This window comes from Xiphophorus couchianus, chromosome 5 (genome assembly GCF_001444195.1).
Source record: "Xiphophorus couchianus chromosome 5, X_couchianus-1.0, whole genome shotgun sequence".
In the NCBI taxonomy this organism is placed as follows: Eukaryota; Metazoa; Chordata; class Actinopteri; order Cyprinodontiformes; family Poeciliidae; genus Xiphophorus; species Xiphophorus couchianus.
The window spans coordinates 23,740,520-23,764,630 of NC_040232.1; the positions used below are offsets into that span (position 1 = coordinate 23,740,520).

The 24,111-nt window shown below is 40.7% G+C and overlaps 1 protein-coding gene across 2 annotated transcripts; it reads right to left on the bottom strand.

The window, feature by feature from the left end:
* Positions 1-10,103: 10,103 nt before the first annotated feature.
* LOC114144791 (oxidation resistance protein 1-like) lies at positions 10,104-12,918 on the bottom strand. Of its 2 annotated transcripts, XR_003595542.1 has the most exons (5): positions 11,660-12,918; positions 11,473-11,568; positions 11,110-11,183; positions 10,574-10,862; positions 10,104-10,480 (listed from the first exon to the last, which is right to left on the bottom strand). XR_003595542.1 is itself a non-coding variant. In XM_028017972.1 (4 exons), the coding sequence occupies exons 1-4, from the start codon at positions 11,738-11,740 to the stop codon at positions 10,727-10,729; spliced, it is 387 nt and encodes a 128-aa protein (XP_027873773.1). In that variant the 5' UTR covers positions 11,741-12,918; the 3' UTR covers positions 10,105-10,726. The 2 variants fall into 2 exon arrangements, 1 of the variants encoding a protein (XP_027873773.1); XM_028017972.1 differs by having other exon boundaries at positions 10,105-10,862.
* Between the last annotated feature and the right edge of the window lie 11,193 nt (positions 12,919-24,111).

Below are 24,111 nucleotides of genomic sequence, written 5' to 3' on the forward strand. Positions count from 1 at the left end.
TACCCCCACCCCCCCCCCGGATGCTAATGCCTAGCTAGCCATGAAAGAACTCTATGCGGCTATTAGCAAACACCAAACCAAATATCCTGAGGCTGCTTTTATTGTTGCAGGTGATTTCAATCACTCCAACTTGAAGACAGTTCTTCCCAGATTTCACCAACATGTCTCCTGCCACACCAGAGGAGACAAGACCCTGGACCATGTCTACTCCAATCTGGCTGGAGCCTACAGTGTGACACCCCCAACATCGGACAATCAGACCATCTCTCCCTGTTCCTCACACCTCGGTACTTACCACTCATCCAACGTGTGAAACCTACCGTGAGGACAGTAAAGGTGTGGCCAGAGGGCTCAGACGCTGTGCTCCAGGACCGGTTCAGGAATACAGATTGGACTATTTTCCACCATACAGACTTGGATCAGTACGCCTCATCTGTACTGAACCATATTTCCACCACCATAGAACATGTCACCACCTGCAAACGCATTACCATGTACCCCAACCAGAAACCCTGGATGAACCGAGACGTTCGTCTCCTGCTGAAGGCCCGCAACATCGCCTTCAGGTCAGGGGATGCACAGACTTACAGTGCAGCCAGGGCTGAGCTGAAGAAGGGAATCAAGAAGGCCAAACACCACTACAAAAGGAAGGTGGAGGATCATTTTTCTAACGCCAACCCCCGACGTATGTGGCAAGGCCTTCAGATTCTCACAGACTACAAGAACCCCAATACCACCCCCGCTTCTACTGATGTCTCCTTCCTCAACGAACTTAGCAACATCTATGCTCGTTTTGAGAGAGGGAATACCACAACTGCAACCAAAGCAGCTACCACCCCAGGCCAATAGCTACTGACTTCCTCCCCACTGACGTAGGAGCGGCTCTGAGCAGGATTAAACCCCACAAGGCTGCGGGTCCTGATGGCATACCTGGACGAGTCCTCAGAACGTGCTCTGGGGAGCTGGCAGCACACCTCAGATCCTGTCTCCCCCCACACTAGACCCCCACCAATTTGCATACAGGCAGAACAGGAGCACAGAGGACGCAGTCTCTATAGCGCTGCACTCTGTCCTTTCTCACCTGGACAGTAAGAACACTTACGCCAGACTGCTGTTCTTAGATTTTAGTTCAGCATTCAACACTGTCATCCCATCACAACTCATTACCAAACTCACAGACCTCGGCATCAGTCCACTCATGTGTAACTGGTTGCTCGACTTCCTGACCAGTCGACCTCAACATGTCCGGCTGGACAACCACTTCTCATCCACCATCATTATAAACACCGGAGTGCCACAAGGCTGTGTGATGAGTCCCTTCCTCTACTCCCTCTTCACCTACGACTGCAGACCTGTCCATGGCTCTAACGCCATCATCAAGTTCGCAGATGACACCACGGTGATCGGCCTCATCAGAGATAATGACGAGGCCGCTTACAGGGAGGAGGTAGACCGTCTGACTGAGTGGTGCGACAAAAACAACCTGCAGCTGAACACCGAGAAGACCAAGGAGCTTATCGTGGACTTCAGGAGGAACGCTGACCCACATCCAGCCATCCACATTAAGGGTCAGTGGTGGAGCGTGTGGACACCTTTAAGTTCCTGGGAGTCCACATCTCCGAGGACCTGACTTGGACGACCAGCTGCTCCAAACTCATTAAGAAGGCGCATCAGCGCCTCTTCTTCATGGGGACCCTGAGGAAGAACCACCTGTCCTCAGAGATCCTCATGAACTTCTACCGCTGCACCATTGAGAGCATCCTCACCAACTGTATTACAGCTTGGTACGGGAACTGCTCTGTCTCCGACCGGCAGGCGCTGCAGCGGGTGGTGAAAACTGCCCAGTATATCGCCGGGGCACCGCTCCCTGCCATCAAGGACATCTACAGGAAGCGTTGTTTGAAAAGGGCCAGGAAAATCACAAAGGACTCCACTCACCCAGCACACACACTCTTTTCCCTCCTGCCCTCTGGGAGGCGTTACAGAAGCGTACGGACCAGAACCACCAGGCACCGAAACAGCTTCTTTCCCACAGCTGTCACGCTTTTGAACGCCTCCTGACATAAAACATAAACTATAAGGACTGTACTCCCCTATCCTCTCATACAACAATAACACATGGACTATCCTCACACACACACATATCATGGACTGTTTTCTTCACACACACATACAACCTGTAAATTTTATCTGCCATTATTTATCTATAATCCTTTCCCTAACATTCTTATATATTCTGTATAATCTGTGCATATAGCTCCCATATTTATATTTATACACAATATCTATATTTCTTGCTATAACCCCTTATAGTCCATACATACATAGTCTTGTACATCTGTAAAATAATATATATGTTTTGTCATATATTATATATATTAATATATACACAATATATATATATATATATAATGACATTAAAAGTGTCATATATATATTATATATATATTATATATATATATATATATATATCATATATCATATATATCATATATGTCATATATAATGACTTTTAATGTCATTATATATATATATATATATATATATATATATATATATATATATATATATATATATATACATATATATATATATATTGCTTATATATTAATATATAAGCATAATATATATATGGTGTGAGGCCTTTTAATTTTAATTGTCATAATTGAAAGTCTTCACAATTTTATGACACTTTTAATGTCATTATATATACATATATATATATATATATATATATATATATATATATATATATATATATATATATATATATATATGTGTTGTCATATATATTATATATATCAATATATAAGCATAATATATATATGGTGTGAGGCCTTTTAATTTTAATTGTCATAATTAAAAGTCTTCACAATTTTATGACTAATTTTAATGTCATTATATATACATATATATACATATATATATATATATATATGTATATATAACTTAATATATATAAGGTGGGAGGCCTTTTCATTTTAATTGTCATAATTAAAGGCCTCACACTTTCAATTATGACATTAAAGTGTCACTTTTAATGTCATCATTATATATATATATATTCAATTCAATACAGTTCTGTCCTTGTCTTTTAATGTGTTTTAATGTCATTATTATAACATTGAAAGACAGATAATGTCTTTTAATGTTATAATTATGACACTTTTTTTTTCTTCCATTTTTCTCTCCGAAGAGTTTTTGCGGCGCTAGTGGCTCATACTTTTTTGACAGTAGGGAGGGTGAGGAGAGGGGGGAAGACATGCGGCAAAGGTCGTCGGGACCGGGAGTCGAACCCGCGACGTCCGCGTCAAGGACTAAGGCCTCCAAACGTGGGGCGTGCTAACCCCCTGAGCCACCACAGCACGCCCCGATTATGACACTTTTAATGCAAAGTTGCTCTAGAAGTTGCAGTGAAAGTCCATTAAAAGTGCCAACCTTGCATTAAAGTGACTTTATTTTCAAAATAATGCAAAGTTGGCACTTTTAATGCAGCTTTGTATTAAAAGTGTCATTATTTACCGAATGACACTTCATGACAACAGTCATGAACATTCATAAAGACTCCTTCATGTTCATGACAGATGTTATGTCATGTTTATGATGTCATGTCAGTCTTATGCACTGACAGGTATACCTACCTAATAGACAGGTAGGTACACCTGTCTGTCTATCAATAGGTAGGCAGGTATCTTTCTACCTGCCTACCTATTGATAGACCTATCTATTTTAGCTAGCTAACCTATGTAGCATCATGTTTGTAGAGACCCGGAGAGAATTTATGTTTAAAATAGAATAATTTAACTAATAGACAAAATTACAGACAATATCTATCTGTTTGTCTGTATGTCTGTCATTTGTGTCTGTAGAGAAACCGGAGCTCCCGGAGAAAACTTTAGTTTAAAGCAAGATTAGTTGATTTTACTAAGAGAGCAAATTACAATGTCTGTCTGTCTGTCAATTGTGTTTTTAGAGAAACTGGAGCACCCAGAGAAAACTTATATTTGAAGTAGGATTACTTAATTTTACTAATAAATAAAATTACAGACAATATCTGTCTGTCTGTCTGTCTATCTGTCTGTCTGTCTATTGTTTTTGTAGAGAAACCGGAGCTCCCGGAGAAAACTTTAGTTTAAAGCAAGATTAGTTGATTTTACTAAGAGAGCAAATTACAATGTCTGTCTGTCTGTCTGTCTGTCTGTCTGTCTATTGTTTTTGTAGGGAAACTGGAGCACCCAGAGAAAACCTTTTGTTAAAATGACTTATGCTACCTTCAAAGCTAAGGCCTCATATGTCTGACGTTGCTAAAGGAAAATATTACAAAGATGTTTTGTAAATGATAAGTGAAAGGCGCTGTTTTCACAGACAGGCTGAAGAGAAAAGGAAAGAGTGGTTTGAAGTGCCATCCATCCATCCGTCCATCCATCCATCCATCCATCCGTCCCGTCCATCCATCCGTCCGTCCGTCCGTCCGTCCATCCATCCATCCGTCTGTCCATCCATCTATCCATCCATCTTCTTCTGCTTGTCGGGTCATGGGGCCGGCAGCTTAAGAGCAGCTTCCCAAACTTCGTTGGATGGGAATTTTCCATTTTTAGAACTATGTTGGCAATTCTCAGAGAAGTGCACAGATTTGGAGTTTAGTGAGGGAAGTTTGACAGTATTGGTATTGGTAACTTTCTGACGGCTCAGTGCAGGTCTGCAAACCTTGCTGGTTTTTCCTTCATCATGTTTATCAGAATATGTCGTTCTTCCCTCACAGGACTTGGAGCAACTTCTCCCTGGTCTTGCTGCTGGCAGAGTCTCCTTAACATCGTCATAAACAGGCTGTTTGCGTTTCTCAAGATGGATACTTTTAATACGTTCACCTCCACACACTCTCTCTAACTCAATTAAGGATAACATGTCTTTCCTCTCAGCCTCACGAAGTTCCTTCTTCTCCTGCTGTTTACGTCGTATTTGGTAATCCCACGAGTCGGTCAGAGATTTGGTAGCTGCAGCTTTTTTCTCTTTCGCCAGTTTTTCAACCTTCTGCTCTGCAGCTTCCCGATGTTTCATTTCTTTCAATGACCTGTCTTCCATAATAGTCCTTTTCACGTCTTCTTTCTTCTTTATAAGGGACAGTTGGTTGTACACTATTTGTTGACGTATTTCACGACTCCTGTCCTTGTCATCAATGTCACTGTCATTATCTGGAACAACCGATTGATAAAGAACAGTTCTTCTTTGCTCACTAAAGTTGTCCTGCAGCTTCTGCTGAACCTCCTTCTTCTGTCTCCTGGCTCCAATTTCCTCACCTCGATATCCAGGAAGAACCCCTTGCCTTTCATTCCTGTCCATTTCAGCCTTCTTTGTCTGTTTGTACTGATGTCTAGTAGCCAATTCATCAGCCAGAGGTTTTTGCTTCGGAGTTTTCTCCTGCTGCTGTATTTGATGTGATAATTTGGCAACTTCATCCTTGGCCATCTTGTTGCATTGCTTATTTTGTAAAATAACATCATAATCAGTTTCTTTCTTTAATATATCATTTAAACTGTCATCAATAGATTTCTTTTGCTCTTTTTTGTTAAGTTGAGTCTCATTATGTCTCAAAAAATTCTGGCTTTTCTCTTTCTTCTGTCTCTTCATTTCCATTTCTTCATTTTCATGCAGTCTATCTGACTGCATTATGGCAGCCATTTGTTGCCTTTCAATTTCAACTCTGTGCTTCTTCTTCTGTTCTTTACCTTCAATTTGAGAATCCAATGTTTCGGCCAGAGACTTTTTTAAATTGACTTTCTTCTCCCTCTCTTGTTGCTCTTCAAACTTCTGGTGTAGCTGCTGCTTGGCCCTCTCTTTGCAACGCTTTTCATCCAAAATAACGAAGTTGGCAACTTCCTTCCTCTTTATACAATCCAGATTTTCAAACACAACCTTCTTACAATCCTCTAGAAAATTATACTTTCACGAAGCCTTTTCTCACTCAAATGTTTTGGACAGTTTGACTCAAACTGAACATCTTCCTTTTTATCACTAAATCTCTCATGTATCTGCATTGTGACTTTGGCTTCTGTATTTTGTTCAGTCTCGTCCTGTTTGAAGAATTTTCTATCTTTCTCCTTCTTGTGTCTCCTCGTCTCAATGTCCTCAATTTGACACAACCTGTCCGCTTCCATTATGGCAGCCATTTGGTGCCTTTCAATTTCAGCCTTTTCCATGTCTTTCTGCTTTTATATTGAACCTGGGTGTCCCATGTATCAGTCAGAATCTGTTTCATTTTATCTTTCTTCTCCCTCTCTTGTTCCTCTTGTAACTTTTGCTGTAACTGCTGCTTGGCCCTCTCTGCACGACGCTTTTCCTCCAAAAGGATGTAACTAGCAGTTTCTTTTTTCTTTATTTCCTCCAGATTGTTATAAACAATTTTCTTGCAATCCTGTTGAGATGGAACCTTTTCAGGACGTGTGTTTTGAAATATAGGCGGAAAGCCTTCATTTGGCTCCCGCTTAGCCATTTCTTTTACTTTTAAAGGCTTTTCAAACCGTTTGTCTTTTCCAGAAACCTCGTTGTTATCAGCTGTGGACGCGTAGGGAGCTCTTTGGCTCAGCAGTCTTTCCGTCATTTTTCTCTCAGGTTCCGTATCTTTAGTATATTTAGACCAGTAAGAAACATAGGTGTTTAATGATTCTTCCTGTTCTCGAAGTCGGTTCGGTTCTTCATTTGGTTCCGTCTTCTGTCTTGTCTTTAGCAAAGGATTAATAATCTTAGGTAATCGACGGGAATCCATCTTCCGTTTCTGTCTAACAATGATGAGAGAACAATTAACTATAAATCCGCTGGGTTCTGCAAGTCTGGCTCTAGAACACAAGTGACCAACTATTTAAGAGGTTTCAGAGCTGATGTCATAGATCTATGACACAAAGCATCTGATCCTAGTGACATCATCAGTCAGGTAGAAGTGTCCCATTAGTTGCTATTGCTATGGTAACCAGGAAAAACTCTGAAATGATTCCCACCTTCTAGTAAAGGAGATGTTTCAAACCATTAAAACATTTCCAAATAACTTCATTCATATTAAGACAAATGAAACTTTTCCCAACCATTTAGACTAGTTTCTGCCAATGTGGCTGTAATTGATATGGGCTTAACAATGTGCAAAACACAATCACCTGGTTTCCCATTGAATCTGCTCAACAGTGTTTTCCTCATCAAAAGAGGTTTTTTGTGAGGAAAAGTGTTTGATGAACTCAGGTTAAACTGTGGCCGTTTCTCATTTAGACATCTTAAGGGCTTTTTTCCTTTATCTCGATTTATTTTGCATAACATATGACTTCCAGTTTTTGATTTGATGTTATTTTTATTTTTGCTCTATATATGTTGTAAAATGGCAGCTTAACGACAGAAAGGAACAGAAGACAAGTTACAACAACGTGTTAAAATGTGTCTAGTTATTAGCGAACACCTTGATAGAGGCACAAGGTTTGTTTGTTTTGTAAATAAGGACGGTTCTAATTTTTTAATCGATTGAAATTGTGAATTTGTTGTATATAAACACTAGGGCATAGTTTTGAATTAGAGTTGATATTTTTAGAGGTGAATATTATTTTTAGTTGAAATGTTCTGGTTGTGTTTTTGTAGCTTACACTGTCCTTTGTGTGTGTGTGTGTGTGTGTGTGTGTGTGTGTGTGTGTGTGTGTGTGTTTGTGCATACAGCTATTACAATGAAACTCAGGGTTTACTTTCCAATAAACCTCACTGTTCATCAGTAAAGCCACAATCCTTCATTTGGGGCTGGGGCTGTTACACACTTTTTTTATCTTTAATCCTATTAGGCGTGTGCTGCTGTTCATGCTTGTATATATGTGTGGCCCAGTGTAGACAAATGAGCCAAACACATTCAACTGAAAAACGGAAGTGGGTTTTATTGCCGACTGTCCTCAGATGGAACAGTATTAATTTTGGTTTGATTTGTATGGAAGCACATTGCTATCACACAGGAAAAAAATATTTAGAGTGCCATCACGTTATAGCGTGATACTTATCTTAGACGTGATACGTATCTCGTATTATATGCCAACACAATTGGCAAATAATTGTCAAGAGGAAGAAAAAAATACATTTGCTTCTCAAAATTACGGCAAGCATGGGCGTCAAGTCCTCAATTTACAGGTGTAACTAAAGTCCTTTAGGATAAACTTCCACCAGCTTCACACAGTTAGAGGCAGAAACCTGCACTCATTCGCCTTGAAACTGCAAAAATAGCTGCTAAATGTGCTAAAGGCTGAGAAACAACTTACCTTTACAGGAAAACCCTTTATCCTCCATTATAGTGGCCAGGTTAGCTAGCTTTAGCATTCACGTCAGGCTCTGTTGTGGGGAACTAGCTGTAGCTAACCGGGAGCAAAAGGGACCGTCTGAGGTGACTGGCAGCGCTAAGACCCTCCCCCTGGCTCTGATTGGTCACTGGGACCAGAGGGAGGAACTTGATTTTTTTGTGTCCTGCTGTCAGGACATAGTGAAAGTTTTAACAAATATTTTTATGTTTCTGCAAATGTTATTTCAGTTTTATTTTTTATTCCTGTACTAAAGGAAAGCACCTTGACACCATGCTCACCGTTTTACAGATTGTTTATAAAAGTTGTATACATACTTGCATCTTCAATACCTTCCAATGAAGGTCTTCATTTGACGACACGGATGCATACTCAAAAATTACACACAGGTTGTACTAATTGGGACGAGTTCCTTGCACTGAATTTTATTTATGGGTACAGATGCACACCATAATTTAAAATATGGTTTTAAGTAAGAAAAGAAGCAGCAGCATTTACCGCCCACTTAAAACTGCGTGCTACTTTGTGCAGGTTAAAGATAAAACGGAAGAGAAGAATCAGAAATGCAGAGATCTCGCTGGTTACAACAATTACTTCAGCTTTATTAGTATTTGTACATCACTGATACAATGCTCTGGTGAAATTAAAGAGGTAACCATATTTACTTGCTGTGACTTTCCACATGGACACAAATACTGGCGTGGAAGACCAGGAGGGAGGGGAGGGAGAAAAAAAAGGAAAAAGGGAAGTCAGGACTCTGTGGGGAAGTGTTATGTTGTTCTCCTGCCTTTATTATGCGCATCTGCCTCAGACTCACATGGCGACTATGTGCGGAGAGAAACCGAGACCTGCTGCTGTCTTTAAAACGTTTCATCCCCAAACGTTACATCCTCAGAGTAATCCTCGTCCTTCCAGAGAGCACTAGGACATTTTCCTGTTGTTATTGGTAGCAGCAAGCTTTCTAGTAACAGTTAACAGGAAGGGAAAAAAATATACTGTACAGCTACTTCTAGGATAATCTGAGAACCTGGCCTTGACGCTTTTGAACCAGATTAAAGTGCTAAAAGCAACCCATTGATTCACACTTTATTTTATATATATATATATATTTATATAGCATAATGTATTTATATATATATATATATATATTGCAACAAATCTACTATTTTACCATTAATTTACAGGGTAATATACAATATATAGTAACAGCTGAACTATCAGCACAAATATATCACTGTCACACTCAACAGCAAAATATATATGATTATATAAAGTTATATAATCATATATACAATATATAATTGTCATATATGCATGTAAAACAGGTAACCACATCTCAGGCCTTCAAATGAAACCCAGAGAAGCAATTATGTGTATCAAGACGTAAAAGCTTTACACGTTCCTCTCTCTCTTTCTCCAAACGGCGGCCAAAGAGTCGCCGCCCGGTGGGGTTAGTTGAGGTCACAGGACAGTTTATTTGCATATTCCACAAATCTATTGCAACACGTTACTGTCTACGAAACAGTAGAGCCAGCGTCCGGCCGGCAGCTGGACTCACACATACACCCACTGAACGGAACGCTACGACGACGGGTGGTCTGGTTATAGCTATGTGCTTTCAGACGGTGTGCTATGGACAGTGAACGACAGGACTACGACACACGATACTCAATAAGTTAAGCCTCAAGGGAGGAGGGAGGGGAGGACAAACTCACCCCTCCCCCTTTCACCTACACACACAGCACGTATTCGCTCGCTTTAACGTCATCGGTTCCGGATGCGGACGTGGGTTTTTTTTTTTTTTTTTTTTTGTAAGTTCACCACAAATCACCACTTTTGACACTCCACGATCAAGAGAAATGGAATGTGTTCGGTTTCCTCCGACTGAGTCTCTCTCCGTAACGGCCGACAGCACAGTGAGTTGGAGTTCTAGCTGGGATCCCAGAAGTTGGTGGTGGTGGTGTGGTGATGTGGGAGAGGGGGGATTCCTTGAGGTTCTTCAGAGTTCTGATGCACTATTTGCACCAGGTGGGGCAGCTTTCCTTTCTTGCAGCAGTCCCAAACCTCAGCCTCAGGAAGTCCAGTTGGCCTTAGTGACCGCGCGGTCCCTACCCTGCTTCCCTTGCATTTCTCCTCGTACTCTCCCTACTCTGCAAAGACGCCGCACAGGGCTGCAATAAGATACACACACAGGTTTATTTTTCACAAAGAAAAACAAAAGAAAATAAAACAAAGCTCCTTAATAACTGCAGTAGTTAACGCACAACAAGCATCCAGTATCTGGCCTCCAGACAGGGGAGCACCTGGTGGTGTGCAGTTAGGTTTGGGATGTTGCCACTGTTCTGAAGGAGGACCGCTCCCTGGGTTTGGTCCTGTGTGTAGGACTTGTTTTTTTTCCCTGTGTTGCAGCAGGTTTGTTATTCAAAAGCCCACACCTCGATGTCCTGCACATAGAAGTCCTCCTTCTTGGAGAGCATTGGGTTCCCAAAGGTTTTACAGGAGTGGCTCCGGCCGTGGTACAGGTCTCCGTCCAGCCACAGGCCGAACTCACCGCTGGAACAGAACACACACACGCACACGCACACACACACACACACACACACACACACACACACAGGAGGCATTTTACACCGCTGGATGCTACTGCCAGTACTCAGGTTCATTTCTGTAGAAGAGATGTGGTAAATCTAAGCTACAATTCCGGTTAGGAGGTTTCATCCGCTTAGGGATGAACATTTATCGTACTGTTTATCAGTTATTGGGATAAATGTCTCATCATGATTTGAAATTTCTGGCTTACCTTCCTCCACCAAAAGCCAAAGAGTCCATGTCTCCTTTAATGAAGAACATGTTGTCACCTGTCCATTTGTATACCTGTGAACAGAGCAGGTGTTCAGCCGTGTTTTAGCTGCAATCACATGCAGAAGAACAAATCAAGATTTAGAAGAGAACAGCTCTCATTGGTGAATGAAAAGAGCTAAGATTTAGCAAAAGAACATGAAAGGTTTTGCATTTGTCCTTTGCTGATACTTTTTCATTTCAGGAAGTCTATCCAACTCCCTTTATTGTTACAAATCAAACCTCCAGTTCCTCTGAATAACTTTTAAAAAGGGGCAAAATCTTTTCTAATGTGACAGAGCATGACAGTGACTCGACGCCGTACCTCAAACTCTGGATTGAAGGTAAAGAGGAAGGTCTCTCCTGTGCCGTAAAAGCCATCGCTGACTTTAAAGGGTTCAGATGCAAGTGCACCAAATACCTGAGAAAACACACAGAGGAGACTGTGAGCAGAGGCAGAAACGGATCAGAAATATTAATACGCTGTACAGCAGCACAGCTTTTCTGCTCACCTGACCGTCGCTGTCCTTAATGACCAGCAGGACCGGCGTGTCCTGGCCCTGCATGGCTCTGTACAGCGTCTTAATGCTCATGCCGTGCTTTGACGTGCCAAACGCCAGCGTCCAGGGGTAACCGATGGTCCGTGGGGGGAGATTCCTGGCAAGCTGTGTGTGTGTGTGTGTGTGTGGGGAACACACAGCGATGATGAAGGAATCGTGACGAGGAAAAAAGAAAAGAAAAAGACACAGAAGCAGTGAAAAGGCCACAGCCACCAATGCTCAATTACATGTGTGGTGACATTTTAACACCGTCTGGAGTTTAAAGCAGAGTAACAGCTTAGCTCAAAACGTGGAGCTCAGCCACTAGAGGAGGAAGAGGAGCAGGCCTTCATCAGAGAGACACACTGAAAGATGAACGGCGGCTGTTTGGACGGGGAGATAAAGCCGACGGACGTGGCGGAGGAAGAGGGAAGTGTGTACACTTTATTTCTAACAGACGCATAAAAAAGACACAGGCTAGATTCTAGAGATGAACCGATCTGATATTAATATCTGTATTGGCCTGGATACCGAAAACAATATATAGATGAGGTATCGGTGGCAATGTGCCAGATCCATAAGGGCAGATCTGTTCAGTCTTGTTAATATTGTCAATATTGTTACAGTTTTTAATCTTAAACGGCTCAAGAGATTTGCCAGTCTATGGGCAGTTTTATGTACACAGACCGCTTTAATCATTTACCTTTCAAAAATACTAATCTGCTTATATAGTTGCGTCTACATTTGCTTCACCAAGTAATTAGCCAGGTTCTTTAGTGTGTCTATGTAAGGACTGGTTAGGTGAAGGTGTTCCTGCTGAATGTCGTCACTAAGCCGCCAACAGCAGCTGGATTTGTAGAAGTACAGATGTTGCAGCATCTATTCCCCAAACACAACGATGAAACACAGCTGACTGAAGAACAAGGTTTTCACATTTTATCGTTTTACAAACTTACATGAATTTTATTTGAATTTTTTGTGGTCCAATGAAATTTTTTTTCATAATATAGCTTAAGGTAAAGTTTAAATGATTTATTTTTTTTCTGCCACAGTCTCTCAGTTGGACTTTGACTAGGCCATTCTCTTCCATAGAACATGGAGCATGTTAAGAGTGTTTGTTCAGGCAAATGCGACGGACATCCAATGGTTTTGTCCAAATGCTGCACATATTTTATGTCATTGACGTGAGACGTGCATCGTAATTCTGCCCCAGGACAATAAAAATTTTTTTAAGGTCAAAAAAACTCAAACTGTTTAACATAAGGCCTTTGCTATTAGTTGTGCTTTGTTTCTTTCAGCTTCCTTCATCTTGTTATGATCTTGTGATGATACTGTTAGTGAATAACTTTAAAAACGATTCCGTAAACGGTGTTCTGCTGTGTGAAGTCAACTTTCTTCTGCTTTTTATTCTTCTCCATTTTGTTATTCTATAATGTTAACATGGTGATGCAAACAAATGAAAGCAGAAGAAAACTCAAAACATTCTTCTGCATATGCAGGTTTCTTTGGGCTTATAAGCCATTCACTCAGAAGTCTGATTGCGGTCACAGGAATTGAACATCAATGCTTTCTGCAGGCGTCGCCAACTTGGATTTAAAATGATTTGAGACCTTTTAGGTTTTATGAATGGAATTTAAAACCTAGATCGCTACAGAAATGCACAAATTTCAGTGGGCTGGCGATAAATTTGCACTAACCCATGATAGGCAAGTGCAAATTTACCTATCATAGGATGCAAAAAACTACCTGCCAAACTTGCTAGCAAGGACATGTTAGCAGTAAGTTAGCGTTAGCCTCAGCTACTTCTACTCACAGCCAGCAGAACAAAAATGTCTGAGTACGGCTTAAACTTTTGCCTGACAGAAAAGTTTCACGAGGAAAAAACATTACATGTACATGACTTAAAGTATGACTTAATGACAAAATTTGACACAATTTAGAGGCCTTAAAGTCACTTGAGGAACATTTTCCTAAATTCATAGGATTAATAAACCTAAAACCAGTTTATTATCAAGGTAGAATTTGAAAATCATACTTAGAAATTTAATTACCCTTATTTTTATTTGAACATTATGCGGCTGTTGGCCTTTTTTACAAGAATGTTTGTCCATCTATAGAAAAGTAGACATGATGAGTCGAGTTTTACTATTTCAGTTCACAGTTCATGAAGTGGGCCTGTCATAGTTTCAGTACCAAACACCTTTCTGTTCACACAGAAACATCCTAACATTCTGTTCTGTTCTTTAGTTGGACATTATTTAAGTGACTCCAGAGAGATTTGGGAAATTAATATATATAAGGTGTGAAGCCTTTTAATTATCATAATTAAAAGGCTTCACACTTTTAATTATGACATTAAAAGTGTCATAATAATGACACTTTTAATGTCATTATATATATATATATATATATATATATATATATATATATATATATATATATATATATATATATACTGCTCAAAAAAATAAAGGGAACACTTAAAGAACACAATATAACTGTGCAAAAGGAATAGACAACAGGTGGAAATTATTGGCAATTAGCAAGAAACACTCAATAAAGGAGTGGTTCTGCAGTTGGGACCACAGACCACTTCTCAGTACCTATGCTGTCTGGCTGATGTTTTGGTCAGTTTTGAATGTTGGTGGTGCTTTCACACTCGTGGTAGCATGAGACGGACTCCACAACCCACACAAGTGGCTCAGGTAGTGCAGCTCATCCAGGATGGCACATCAATGCGAGCTGTGGCAAGAAGGTTTGCTGTGTCTGTCAGCGTAGTGTCCAGAGGCTGGAGGCGCTACCAGGAGACAGGCCAGTACACCAGGAGACGTGGAGGAGGCCGTAGGAGGGCAACAACCCAGCAGCAGGACCGCTACCTCCGCCTTTGTGCAAGAAGGAACAGGAGGAGCACTGCCAGAGCCCTGCAAAATGACCTCCAGCAGGCCACAAATGTGCATGTGTCTGCACAAACGGTTAGAAACCGACTCCATGAGGATGGTATGAGGGCCCGACGTCCACAGATGGGGGTTGTGCTCACAGCCCAACACCGTGCAGGACGCTTGGCATTTGCCAGAGAATACCAGGATTGGCAAATTCGCCACTGGCGCCTTGTGCTCTTCACAGATGAAAGCAGGTTCACACTGAGCACATGTGACAGACGTGACAGAGTCTGGAGACGCCGTGGAGAGCGGTCTGCTGCCTGCAACATCCTTCAGCATGACCGGTTTGGCAGTGGGTCAGTAATGGTGTGGGGTGGCATTTCTTTGGAGGGCCGCACAGCCCTCCATGTGCTCACCAGAGGTAGCCTGACTGCCATTAGGTACCGAGATGAGATCCTCAGACCCATTGTGACACCATATGCTGGTGCGGTTGGCCCTGGGTTCCTCCTATGCAGGACAATGCTAGACCTCATGTGGCTGGAGTGTGTCAGCAGTTCCTGCAAGATGAAGGCATTGAAGCTATGGACTGGCCAGCCCGTTCCCCAGACCTGAATCCGATTGAGCACATCTGGGACATCATGTCTCGCTCCATCCACCAACGTCACGTTGCACCACAGACTGTCCAGGAGTTGGCGGATGCTTTAGTCCAGGTCTGGGAGGAGATCCCTCAGGAGACCATCCGCCACCTCATCAGGAGCATGCCCAGGCGTTGTAGGGAGGTCATACAGGCACGTGGAGGCCACACACAATACTGAGCCTCATTTTGACTTGTTTTAAGGACATTACATTAAAGTTGGATCAGCGTGTAGTGTTATTTCACTTTAATTTTGTGTGTGGCTCCAAATCCAGGCCTCCATTGGTTAATAAATTTGATTTCCATTGATGATTTTTGTGTGATTTTGTTGTCAGCACATTCAACTTTGTACAGAACAAAGTATTCAATGAGAATATTTCTTTCATTCAGATCTAGGATGTGTTATTTGAGTGTTCCCTTTATTTTTTTGAGCAGTGTATATATATATTATGTCATATATATTATATATATTAATATATAAGCAATATATATATATAATGACATTAAAAGTGTCATATATATATATATATATATATATATATATATATATATATATATATATATATATATACAGTATATATATACATATGGACGTGTGGACGCCACACACACCGAGCCGACAGGACAGCAGATGACTCCGGCAAGACCAGAGGCGGAGGTTTGTGCATTTATATTAACAAAGCTTGGTGCACAGACTCTGCTACTACCAAGAGTCACTGCTCACAGAATGTGGAGTTTTTAATGGTCAAATGCAGACCTTATTACCTCCCAAGGGAATTCACCTTGATCATCCTCACTGCCGTGTACCCCCCCCCCCCCCCCCCCGGATGCTAATGCCTAGCTAGCCATGAAAGAACTCTATGCGGCTATTAGCAAACACCAAACCAAATATCCTGAGGCTGCTTTTATTGTTGCAGGTGATTTCAATCACTCCAACTTGAAGACAGTTCTTCCCAGATTTCACCAACATGTCTCCTGCCACACCAGAGGAGACAAGACCCTGGACCATGTCTACTCCAATCTGGCTGGAGCCTACAGTGTGACACCCCCAACATCGGACAATCAGACCATCTCTCCCTGTTCCTCACACCTCGGTACTTACCACTCATCCAACGTGTGAAACCTACCGTGAGGACAGTAAAGGTGTGGCCAGAGGGCTCAGACGCTGTGCTCCAGGACCGGTTCAGGAATACAGATTGGACTATTTTCCACCATACAGACTTGGATCAGTACGCCTCATCTGTACTGAACCATATTTCCACCACCATAGAACATGTCACCACCTGCAAACGCATTACCATGTACCCCAACCAGAAACCCTGGATGAACCGAGACGTTCGTCTCCTGCTGAAGGCCCGCAACATCGCCTTCAGGTCAGGGGATGCACAGACTTACAGTGCAGCCAGGGCTGAGCTGAAGAAGGGAATCAAGAAGGCCAAACACCACTACAAAAGGAAGGTGGAGGATCATTTTTCTAACGCCAACCCCCGACGTATGTGGCAAGGCCTTCAGATTCTCACAGACTACAAGAACCCCAATACCACCCCCGCTTCTACTGATGTCTCCTTCCTCAACGAACTTAGCAACATCTATGCTCGTTTTGAGAGAGGGAATACCACAACTGCAACCAAAGCAGCTACCACCCCAGGCCAATAGCTACTGACTTCCTCCCCACTGACGTAGGAGCGGCTCTGAGCAGGATTAAACCCCACAAGGCTGCGGGTCCTGATGGCATACCTGGACGAGTCCTCAGAACGTGCTCTGGGGAGCTGGCAGCACACCTCAGATCCTGTCTCCCCCCACACTAGACCCCCACCAATTTGCATACAGGCAGAACAGGAGCACAGAGGACGCAGTCTCTATAGCGCTGCACTCTGTCCTTTCTCACCTGGACAGTAAGAACACTTACGCCAGACTGCTGTTCTTAGATTTTAGTTCAGCATTCAACACTGTCATCCCATCACAACTCATTACCAAACTCACAGACCTCGGCATCAGTCCACTCATGTGTAACTGGTTGCTCGACTTCCTGACCAGTCGACCTCAACATGTCCGGCTGGACAACCACTTCTCATCCACCATCATTATAAACACCGGAGTGCCACAAGGCTGTGTGATGAGTCCCTTCCTCTACTCCCTCTTCACCTACGACTGCAGACCTGTCCATGGCTCTAACGCCATCATCAAGTTCGCAGATGACACCACGGTGATCGGCCTCATCAGAGATAATGACGAGGCCGCTTACAGGGAGGAGGTAGACCGTCTGACTGAGTGGTGCGACAAAAACAACCTGCAGCTGAACACCGAGAAGACCAAGGAGCTTATCGTGGACTTCAGGAGGAACGCTGACCCACATCCAGCCATCCACATTAAGGGTCAGTGGTGGAGCGTGTGGACACCTTTAAGTTCCTGGGAGTCCACATCTCCGAGGACCTGACTTGGACGACCAGCTGCTCCAAACTCATTAAGAAGGCGCATCAGCGCCTCTTCTTCATGGGGACCCTGAGGAAGAACCACCTGTCCTCAGAGATCCTCATGAACTTCTACCGCTGCACCATTGAGAGCATCCTCACCAACTGTATTACAGCTTGGTACGGGAACTGCTCTGTCTCCGACCGGCAGGCGCTGCAGCGGGTGGTGAAAACTGCCCAGTATATCGCCGGGGCACCGCTCCCTGCCATCAAGGACATCTACAGGAAGCGTTGTTTGAAAAGGGCCAGGAAAATCACAAAGGACTCCACTCACCCAGAACACACACTCTTTTCCCTCCTGCCCTCTGGGAGGCGTTACAGAAGCGTACGGACCAGAACCACCAGGCACCGAAACAGCTTCTTTCCCACAGCTGTCACGCTTTTGAACGCCTCCTGACATAAAACATAAACTATAAGGACTGTACTCCCCTATCCTCTCATACAACAATAACACATGGACTATCCTCACACACACACATATCATGGACTGTTTTCTTCACACACACATACAACCTGTAAATTTTATCTGCCATTATTTATCTATAATCCTTTCCCTAACATTCTTATATATTCTGTATAATCTGTGCATATAGCTCCCATATTTATATTTATACACAATATCTATATTTCTTGCTATAACCCCTTATAGTCCATACATACATAGTCTTGTACATCTGTAAAATAATATATATGTTTTGTCATATATTATATATATTAATATATACACAATATATATATATATATATATATATATAATGACATTAAAAGTGTCATATATATATTATATATATATATATATATATATATATATATATATCATATATCATATATATCATATATGTCATATATAATGACTTTTAATGTCATTATATATATATATATATATATATATATATATATATATATATATATATATATATATATATTGCTTATATATTAATATATAAGCATAATATATATATGGTGTGAGGCCTTTTAATTTTAATTGTCATAATTGAAAGTCTTCACAATTTTATGACACTTTTAATGTCATTATATATACATATATATATATATATATATATATATATATATATATATATATATATATATATAGCTTATATATTTATATATATGTGTTGTCATATATATTATATATATCAATATATAAGCATAATATATATATGGTGTGAGGCCTTTTAATTTTAATTGTCATAATTAAAAGTCTTCACAATTTTATGACTAATTTTAATGTCATTATATATACATATATATACATATATATATATATATATATATGTATATATATAACTTAATATATATAAGGTGGGAGGCCTTTTCATTTTAATTGTCATAATTAAAGGCCTCACACCTTCAATTATGACATTAAAGTGTCACTTTTAATGTCATCATTATATATATATATATTCAATTCAATACAGTTCTGTCCTTGTCTTTTAATGTGTTTTAATGTCATTATTATAACATTGAAAGACAGATAATGTCTTTTAATGTTATTATTATGACACTTTTAATGCAAAGTTGCTCTAGAAGTTGCAGTGAAAGTCCATTAAAAGTGCCAATCTTGCATTAAAGTGACTTTATTTTCAAAATAATGCAAAGTTGGCACTTTTAATGCAGCTTTGTATTAAAAGTGTCATTATTTACCGAATGACACTTCATGACAACAGTCATGAACATTCATAAAGACTCCTTCATGTTCATGACAGATGTTATGTCATGTTTATGATGTCATGTCAGTCTTATGCACTGACAGGTATACCTACCTAATAGACAGGTAGGTACACCTGTCTGTCTATCAATAGGTAGGCAGGTATCTTTCTACCTGCCTACCTATTGATAGACCTATCTATTTTAGCTAGCTAACCTATGTAGCATCATGTTTGTAGAGACCCGGAGAGAATTTATGTTTAAAATAGAATAATTTAACTAATAGACAAAATTACAGACAATATCTATCTGTTTGTCTGTATGTCTGTCATTTGTGTCTGTAGAGAAACCGGAGCTCCCGGAGAAAACTTTAGTTTAAAGCAAGATTAGTTGATTTTACTAAGAGAGCAAATTACAATGTCTGTCTGTCTGTCAATTGTGTTTTTAGAGAAACTGGAGCACCCAGAGAAAACTTATATTTGAAGTAGGATTACTTAATTTTACTAATAAATAAAATTACAGACAATATCTGTCTGTCTGTCTGTCTATCTGTCTGTCTGTCTATTGTTTTTGTAGAGAAACCGGAGCTCCCGGAGAAAACTTTAGTTTAAAGCAAGATTAGTTGATTTTACTAAGAGAGCAAATTACAATGTCTGTCTGTCTGTCTGTCTGTCTGTCTGTCTATTGTTTTTGTAGGGAAACTGGAGCACCCAGAGAAAACCTTTTGTTAAAATGACTTATGCTACCTTCAAAGCTAAGGCCTCATATGTCTGACGTTGCTAAAGGAAAATATTACAAAGATGTTTTGTAAATGATAAGTGAAAGGCGCTGTTTTCACAGACAGGCTGAAGAGAAAAGGAAAGAGTGGTTTGAAGTGCCATCCATCCATCCGTCCATCCATCCATCCATCCATCCGTCCCGTCCATCCATCCGTCCGTCCGTCCGTCCATCCATCCATCCATCCATCCGTCTGTCCATCCATCTATCCATCCATCTTCTTCTGCTTGTCGGGTCATGGGGCCGGCAGCTTAAGAGCAGCTTCCCAAACTTCCTTGGATGGGAATTTTCCATTTTTAGAACTATGTTGGCAATTCTCAGAGAAGTGCACAGATTTGGAGTTTAGTGAGGGAAGTTTGACAGTATTGGTATTGGTAACTTTCTGACGGCTCAGTGCAGGTCTGCAAACCTTGCTGGTTTTTCCTTCATCATGTTTATCAGAATATGTCGTTCTTCCCTCACAGGACTTGGAGCAACTTCTCCCTGGTCTTGCTGCTGGCAGAGTCTCCTTAACATCGTCATAAACAGGCTGTTTGCGTTTCTCAAGATGGATACTTTTAATACGTTCACCTCCACACACTCTCTCTAACTCAATTAAGGATAACATGTCTTTCCTCTCAGCCTCACGAAGTTCCTTCTTCTCCTGCTGTTTACGTCGTATTTGGTAATCCCACGAGTCGGTCAGAGATTTGGTAGCTGCAGCTTTTTTCTCTTTCGCCAGTTTTTCAACCTTCTGCTCTGCAGCTTCCCGATGTTTCATTTCTTTCAATGACCTGTCTTCCATAATAGTCCTTTTCACGTCTTCTTTCTTCTTTATAAGGGACAGTTGGTTGTACACTATTTGTTGACGTATTTCACGACTCCTGTCCTTGTCATCAATGTCACTGTCATTATCTGGAACAACCGATTGATAAAAAACAGTTCTTCTTTGCTCACTAAAGTTGTCCTGCAGCTTCTGCTGAACCTCCTTCTTCTGTCTCCTGGCTCCAATTTCCTCACCTCGATATCCAGGAAGAACCTCTTGCCTTTCATTCCTGTCCATTTCAGCCTTCTTTGTCTGTTTGTACTGATGTCTAGTAGCCAATTCATCAGCCAGAGGTTTTTGCTTCGGAGTTTTCTCCTGCTGCTGTATTTGATGTGATAATTTGGCAACTTCATCCTTGGCCATCTTGTTGCATTGCTTATTTTGTAAAATAACATCATAATCAGTTTCTTTCTTTAATATATCATTTAAACTGTCATCAATAGATTTCTTTTGCTCTGTTTTGTTAAGTTGAGTCTCATTATGTCTCAAAAAATTCTGGCTTTTCTCTTTCTTCTGTCTCTTCATTTCCATTTCTTCATTTTCATGCAGTCTATCTGACTGCATTATGGCAGCCATTTGTTGCCTTTCAATTTCAACTCTGTGCTTCTTCTTCTGTTCTTTACCTTCAATTTGAGAATCCAATGTTTCGGCCAGAGACTTTTTTAAATTGACTTTCTTCTCCCTCTCTTGTTGCTCTTCAAACTTCTGGTGTAGCTGCTGCTTGGCCCTCTCTTTGCAACGCTTTTCATCCAAAATAACAAAGTTGGCAACTTCCTTCCTCTTTATACAATCCAGATTTTCAAACACAACCTTCTTACAATCCTCTAGAAAATTATACTTTTCACGAAGCCTTTTCTCACTCAAATGTTTTGGACAGTTTGACTCAAACTGAACATCTTCCTTTTTATCACTAAATCTCTCATGTATCTGCATTGTGACTTTGGCTTCTGTATTTTGTTCAGTCTCGTCCTGTTTGAAGAATTTTCTATCTTTCTCCTTCTTGTGTCTCCTCGTCTCAATGTCCTCAATTTGACACAACCTGTCCGCTTCCATTATGGCAGCCATTTGGTGCCTTTCAATTTCAGCCTTTTCCATGTCTTTCTGCTTTTTATATTGAACCTGGGTGTCCCATGTATCAGTCAGAATCTGTTTCATTTTATCTTTCTTCTCCCTCTCTTGTTCCTCTTGTAACTTTTGGTGTAACTGCTGCTTGGCCCTCTCTGCACGACGCTTTTCCTCCAAAAGGATGTAACTAGCAGTTTCTTTTTTCTTTATTTCCTCCAGATTGTTATAAACAATTTTCTTGCAATCCTGTTGAGATGGAACCTTTTCAGGACGCGTGTTTTGAAATATAGGCGGAAAGCCTTCATTTGGCTCCCGCTTAGCCATTTCTTTTACTTTTAAAGGCTTTTCAAACCGTTTGTCTTTTCCAGAAACCTCGTTGTTATCAGCTGTGGACGCGTAGGGAGCTCTTTGGCTCAGCAGTCTTTCCGTCATTTTTCTCTCAGGTTCCGTATCTTTAGTATATTTAGACCAGTAAGAAACATAGGTGTTTAATGATTCTTCCTGTTCTCGAAGTCGGTTCGGTTCTTCATTTGGTTCCGTCTTCTGTCTTGTCTTTAGCAAAGGATTAATAATCTTAGGTAATCGACGGGAATCCATCTTCCGTTTCTGTCTAACAATGATGAGAGAACAATTAACTATAAATCCGCTGGGTTCTGCAAGTCTGGCTCTAGAACACAAGTGACCAACTATTTAAGAGGTTTCAGAGCTGATGTCATAGATCTATGACACAAAGCATCTGATCCTAGTGACATCATCAGTCAGGTAGAAGTGTCCCATTAGTTGCTATTGCTATGGTAACCAGGAAAAACTCTGAAATGATTCCCACCTTCTAGTAAAGGAGATGTTTCAAACCATTAAAACATTTCCAAATAACTTCATTCATATTAAGACAAATGAAACTTTTCCCAACCATTTAGACTAGTTTCTGCCAATGTGGCTGTAATTGATATGGGCTTAACAATGTGCAAAACACAATCACCTGGTTTCCCATTGAATCTGCTCAACAGTGTTTTCCTCATCAAAAGAGGTTTTTTGTGAGGAAAAGTGTTTGATGAACTCAGGTTAAACTGTGGCCGTTTCTCATTTAGACATCTTAAGGGCTTTTTTCCTTTATCTCGATTTATTTTGCATAACATATGACTTCCAGTTTTTGATTTGATGTTATTTTATTTTTATTTTGCTCTATATATGTTGTAAAATGGCAGCTTAACGACAGAAAGGAACAGAAGACAAGTTACAACAACGTGTTAAAATGTGTCTAGTTATTAGCGAACACCTTGATAGAGGCACAAGGTTTGTTTGTTTTGTAAATAAGGACGGTTCTAATTTTTTAATCGATTGAAATTGTGAATTTGTTGTATATAAACACTAGGGCATAGTTTTGAATTAGAGTTGATATTTTTAGAGGTGAATATTATTTTTAGTTGAAATGTTCTGGTTGTGTTTTTGTAGCTTACACTGTCCTTTGTGTGTGTGTGTGTGTGTGTGTGTGTGTGTGTGTGTGTGTGTGTGTGTTTGTGCATACAGCTATTACAATGAAACTCAGGGTTTACTTTCCAATAAACCTCACTGTTCATCAGTAAAGCCACAATCCTTCATTTGGGGCTGGGGCTGTTACACACTTTTTTTATCTTTAATCCTATTAGGCGTGTGCTGCTGTTCATGCTTGTATATATGTGTGGCCCAGTGTAGACAAATGAGCCAAACACATTCAACTGAAAAACGGAAGTGGGTTTTATTGCCGACTGTCCTCAGATGGAACAGTATTAATTTTGGTTTGATTTGTATGGAAGCACATTGCTATCACACAGGAAAAAAATATTTAGAGTGCCATCACGTTATAGCGTGATACTTATCTTAGACGTGATACGTATCTCGTATTATATGCCAACACAATTGGCAAATAATTGTCAAGAGGAAGAAAAAAATACATTTGCTTCTCAAAATTACGGCAAGCATGGGCGTCAAGTCCTCAATTTACAGGTGTAACTAAAGTCCTTTAGGATAAACTTCCACCAGCTTCACACAGTTAGAGGCAGAAACCTGCACTCATTCGCCTTGAAACTGCAAAAATAGCTGCTAAATGTGCTAAAGGCTGAGAAACAACTTACCTTTACAGGAAAACCCTTTATCCTCCATTATAG

Excerpts from the sequence above, each read along its gene's own strand:
- LOC114144791 (XM_028017972.1), bottom strand. The coding sequence starts at position 11,740 with ATGAGCATTAAGACGCTGTACAGAGCCATGCAGGGCCAGGACACGCCG. Across the intron at positions 11,184-11,472 it reads CCTTCAATCCAGAGTTTGAG|GTATACAAATGGACAGGTGA; the intron begins GTACGGCGTCGA and ends CTCTGTTCACAG. Across the intron at positions 10,863-11,109 it reads TTGGCTTTTGGTGGAGGAAG|CGGTGAGTTCGGCCTGTGGC; the intron begins GTAAGCCAGAAA and ends GTTCTGTTCCAG.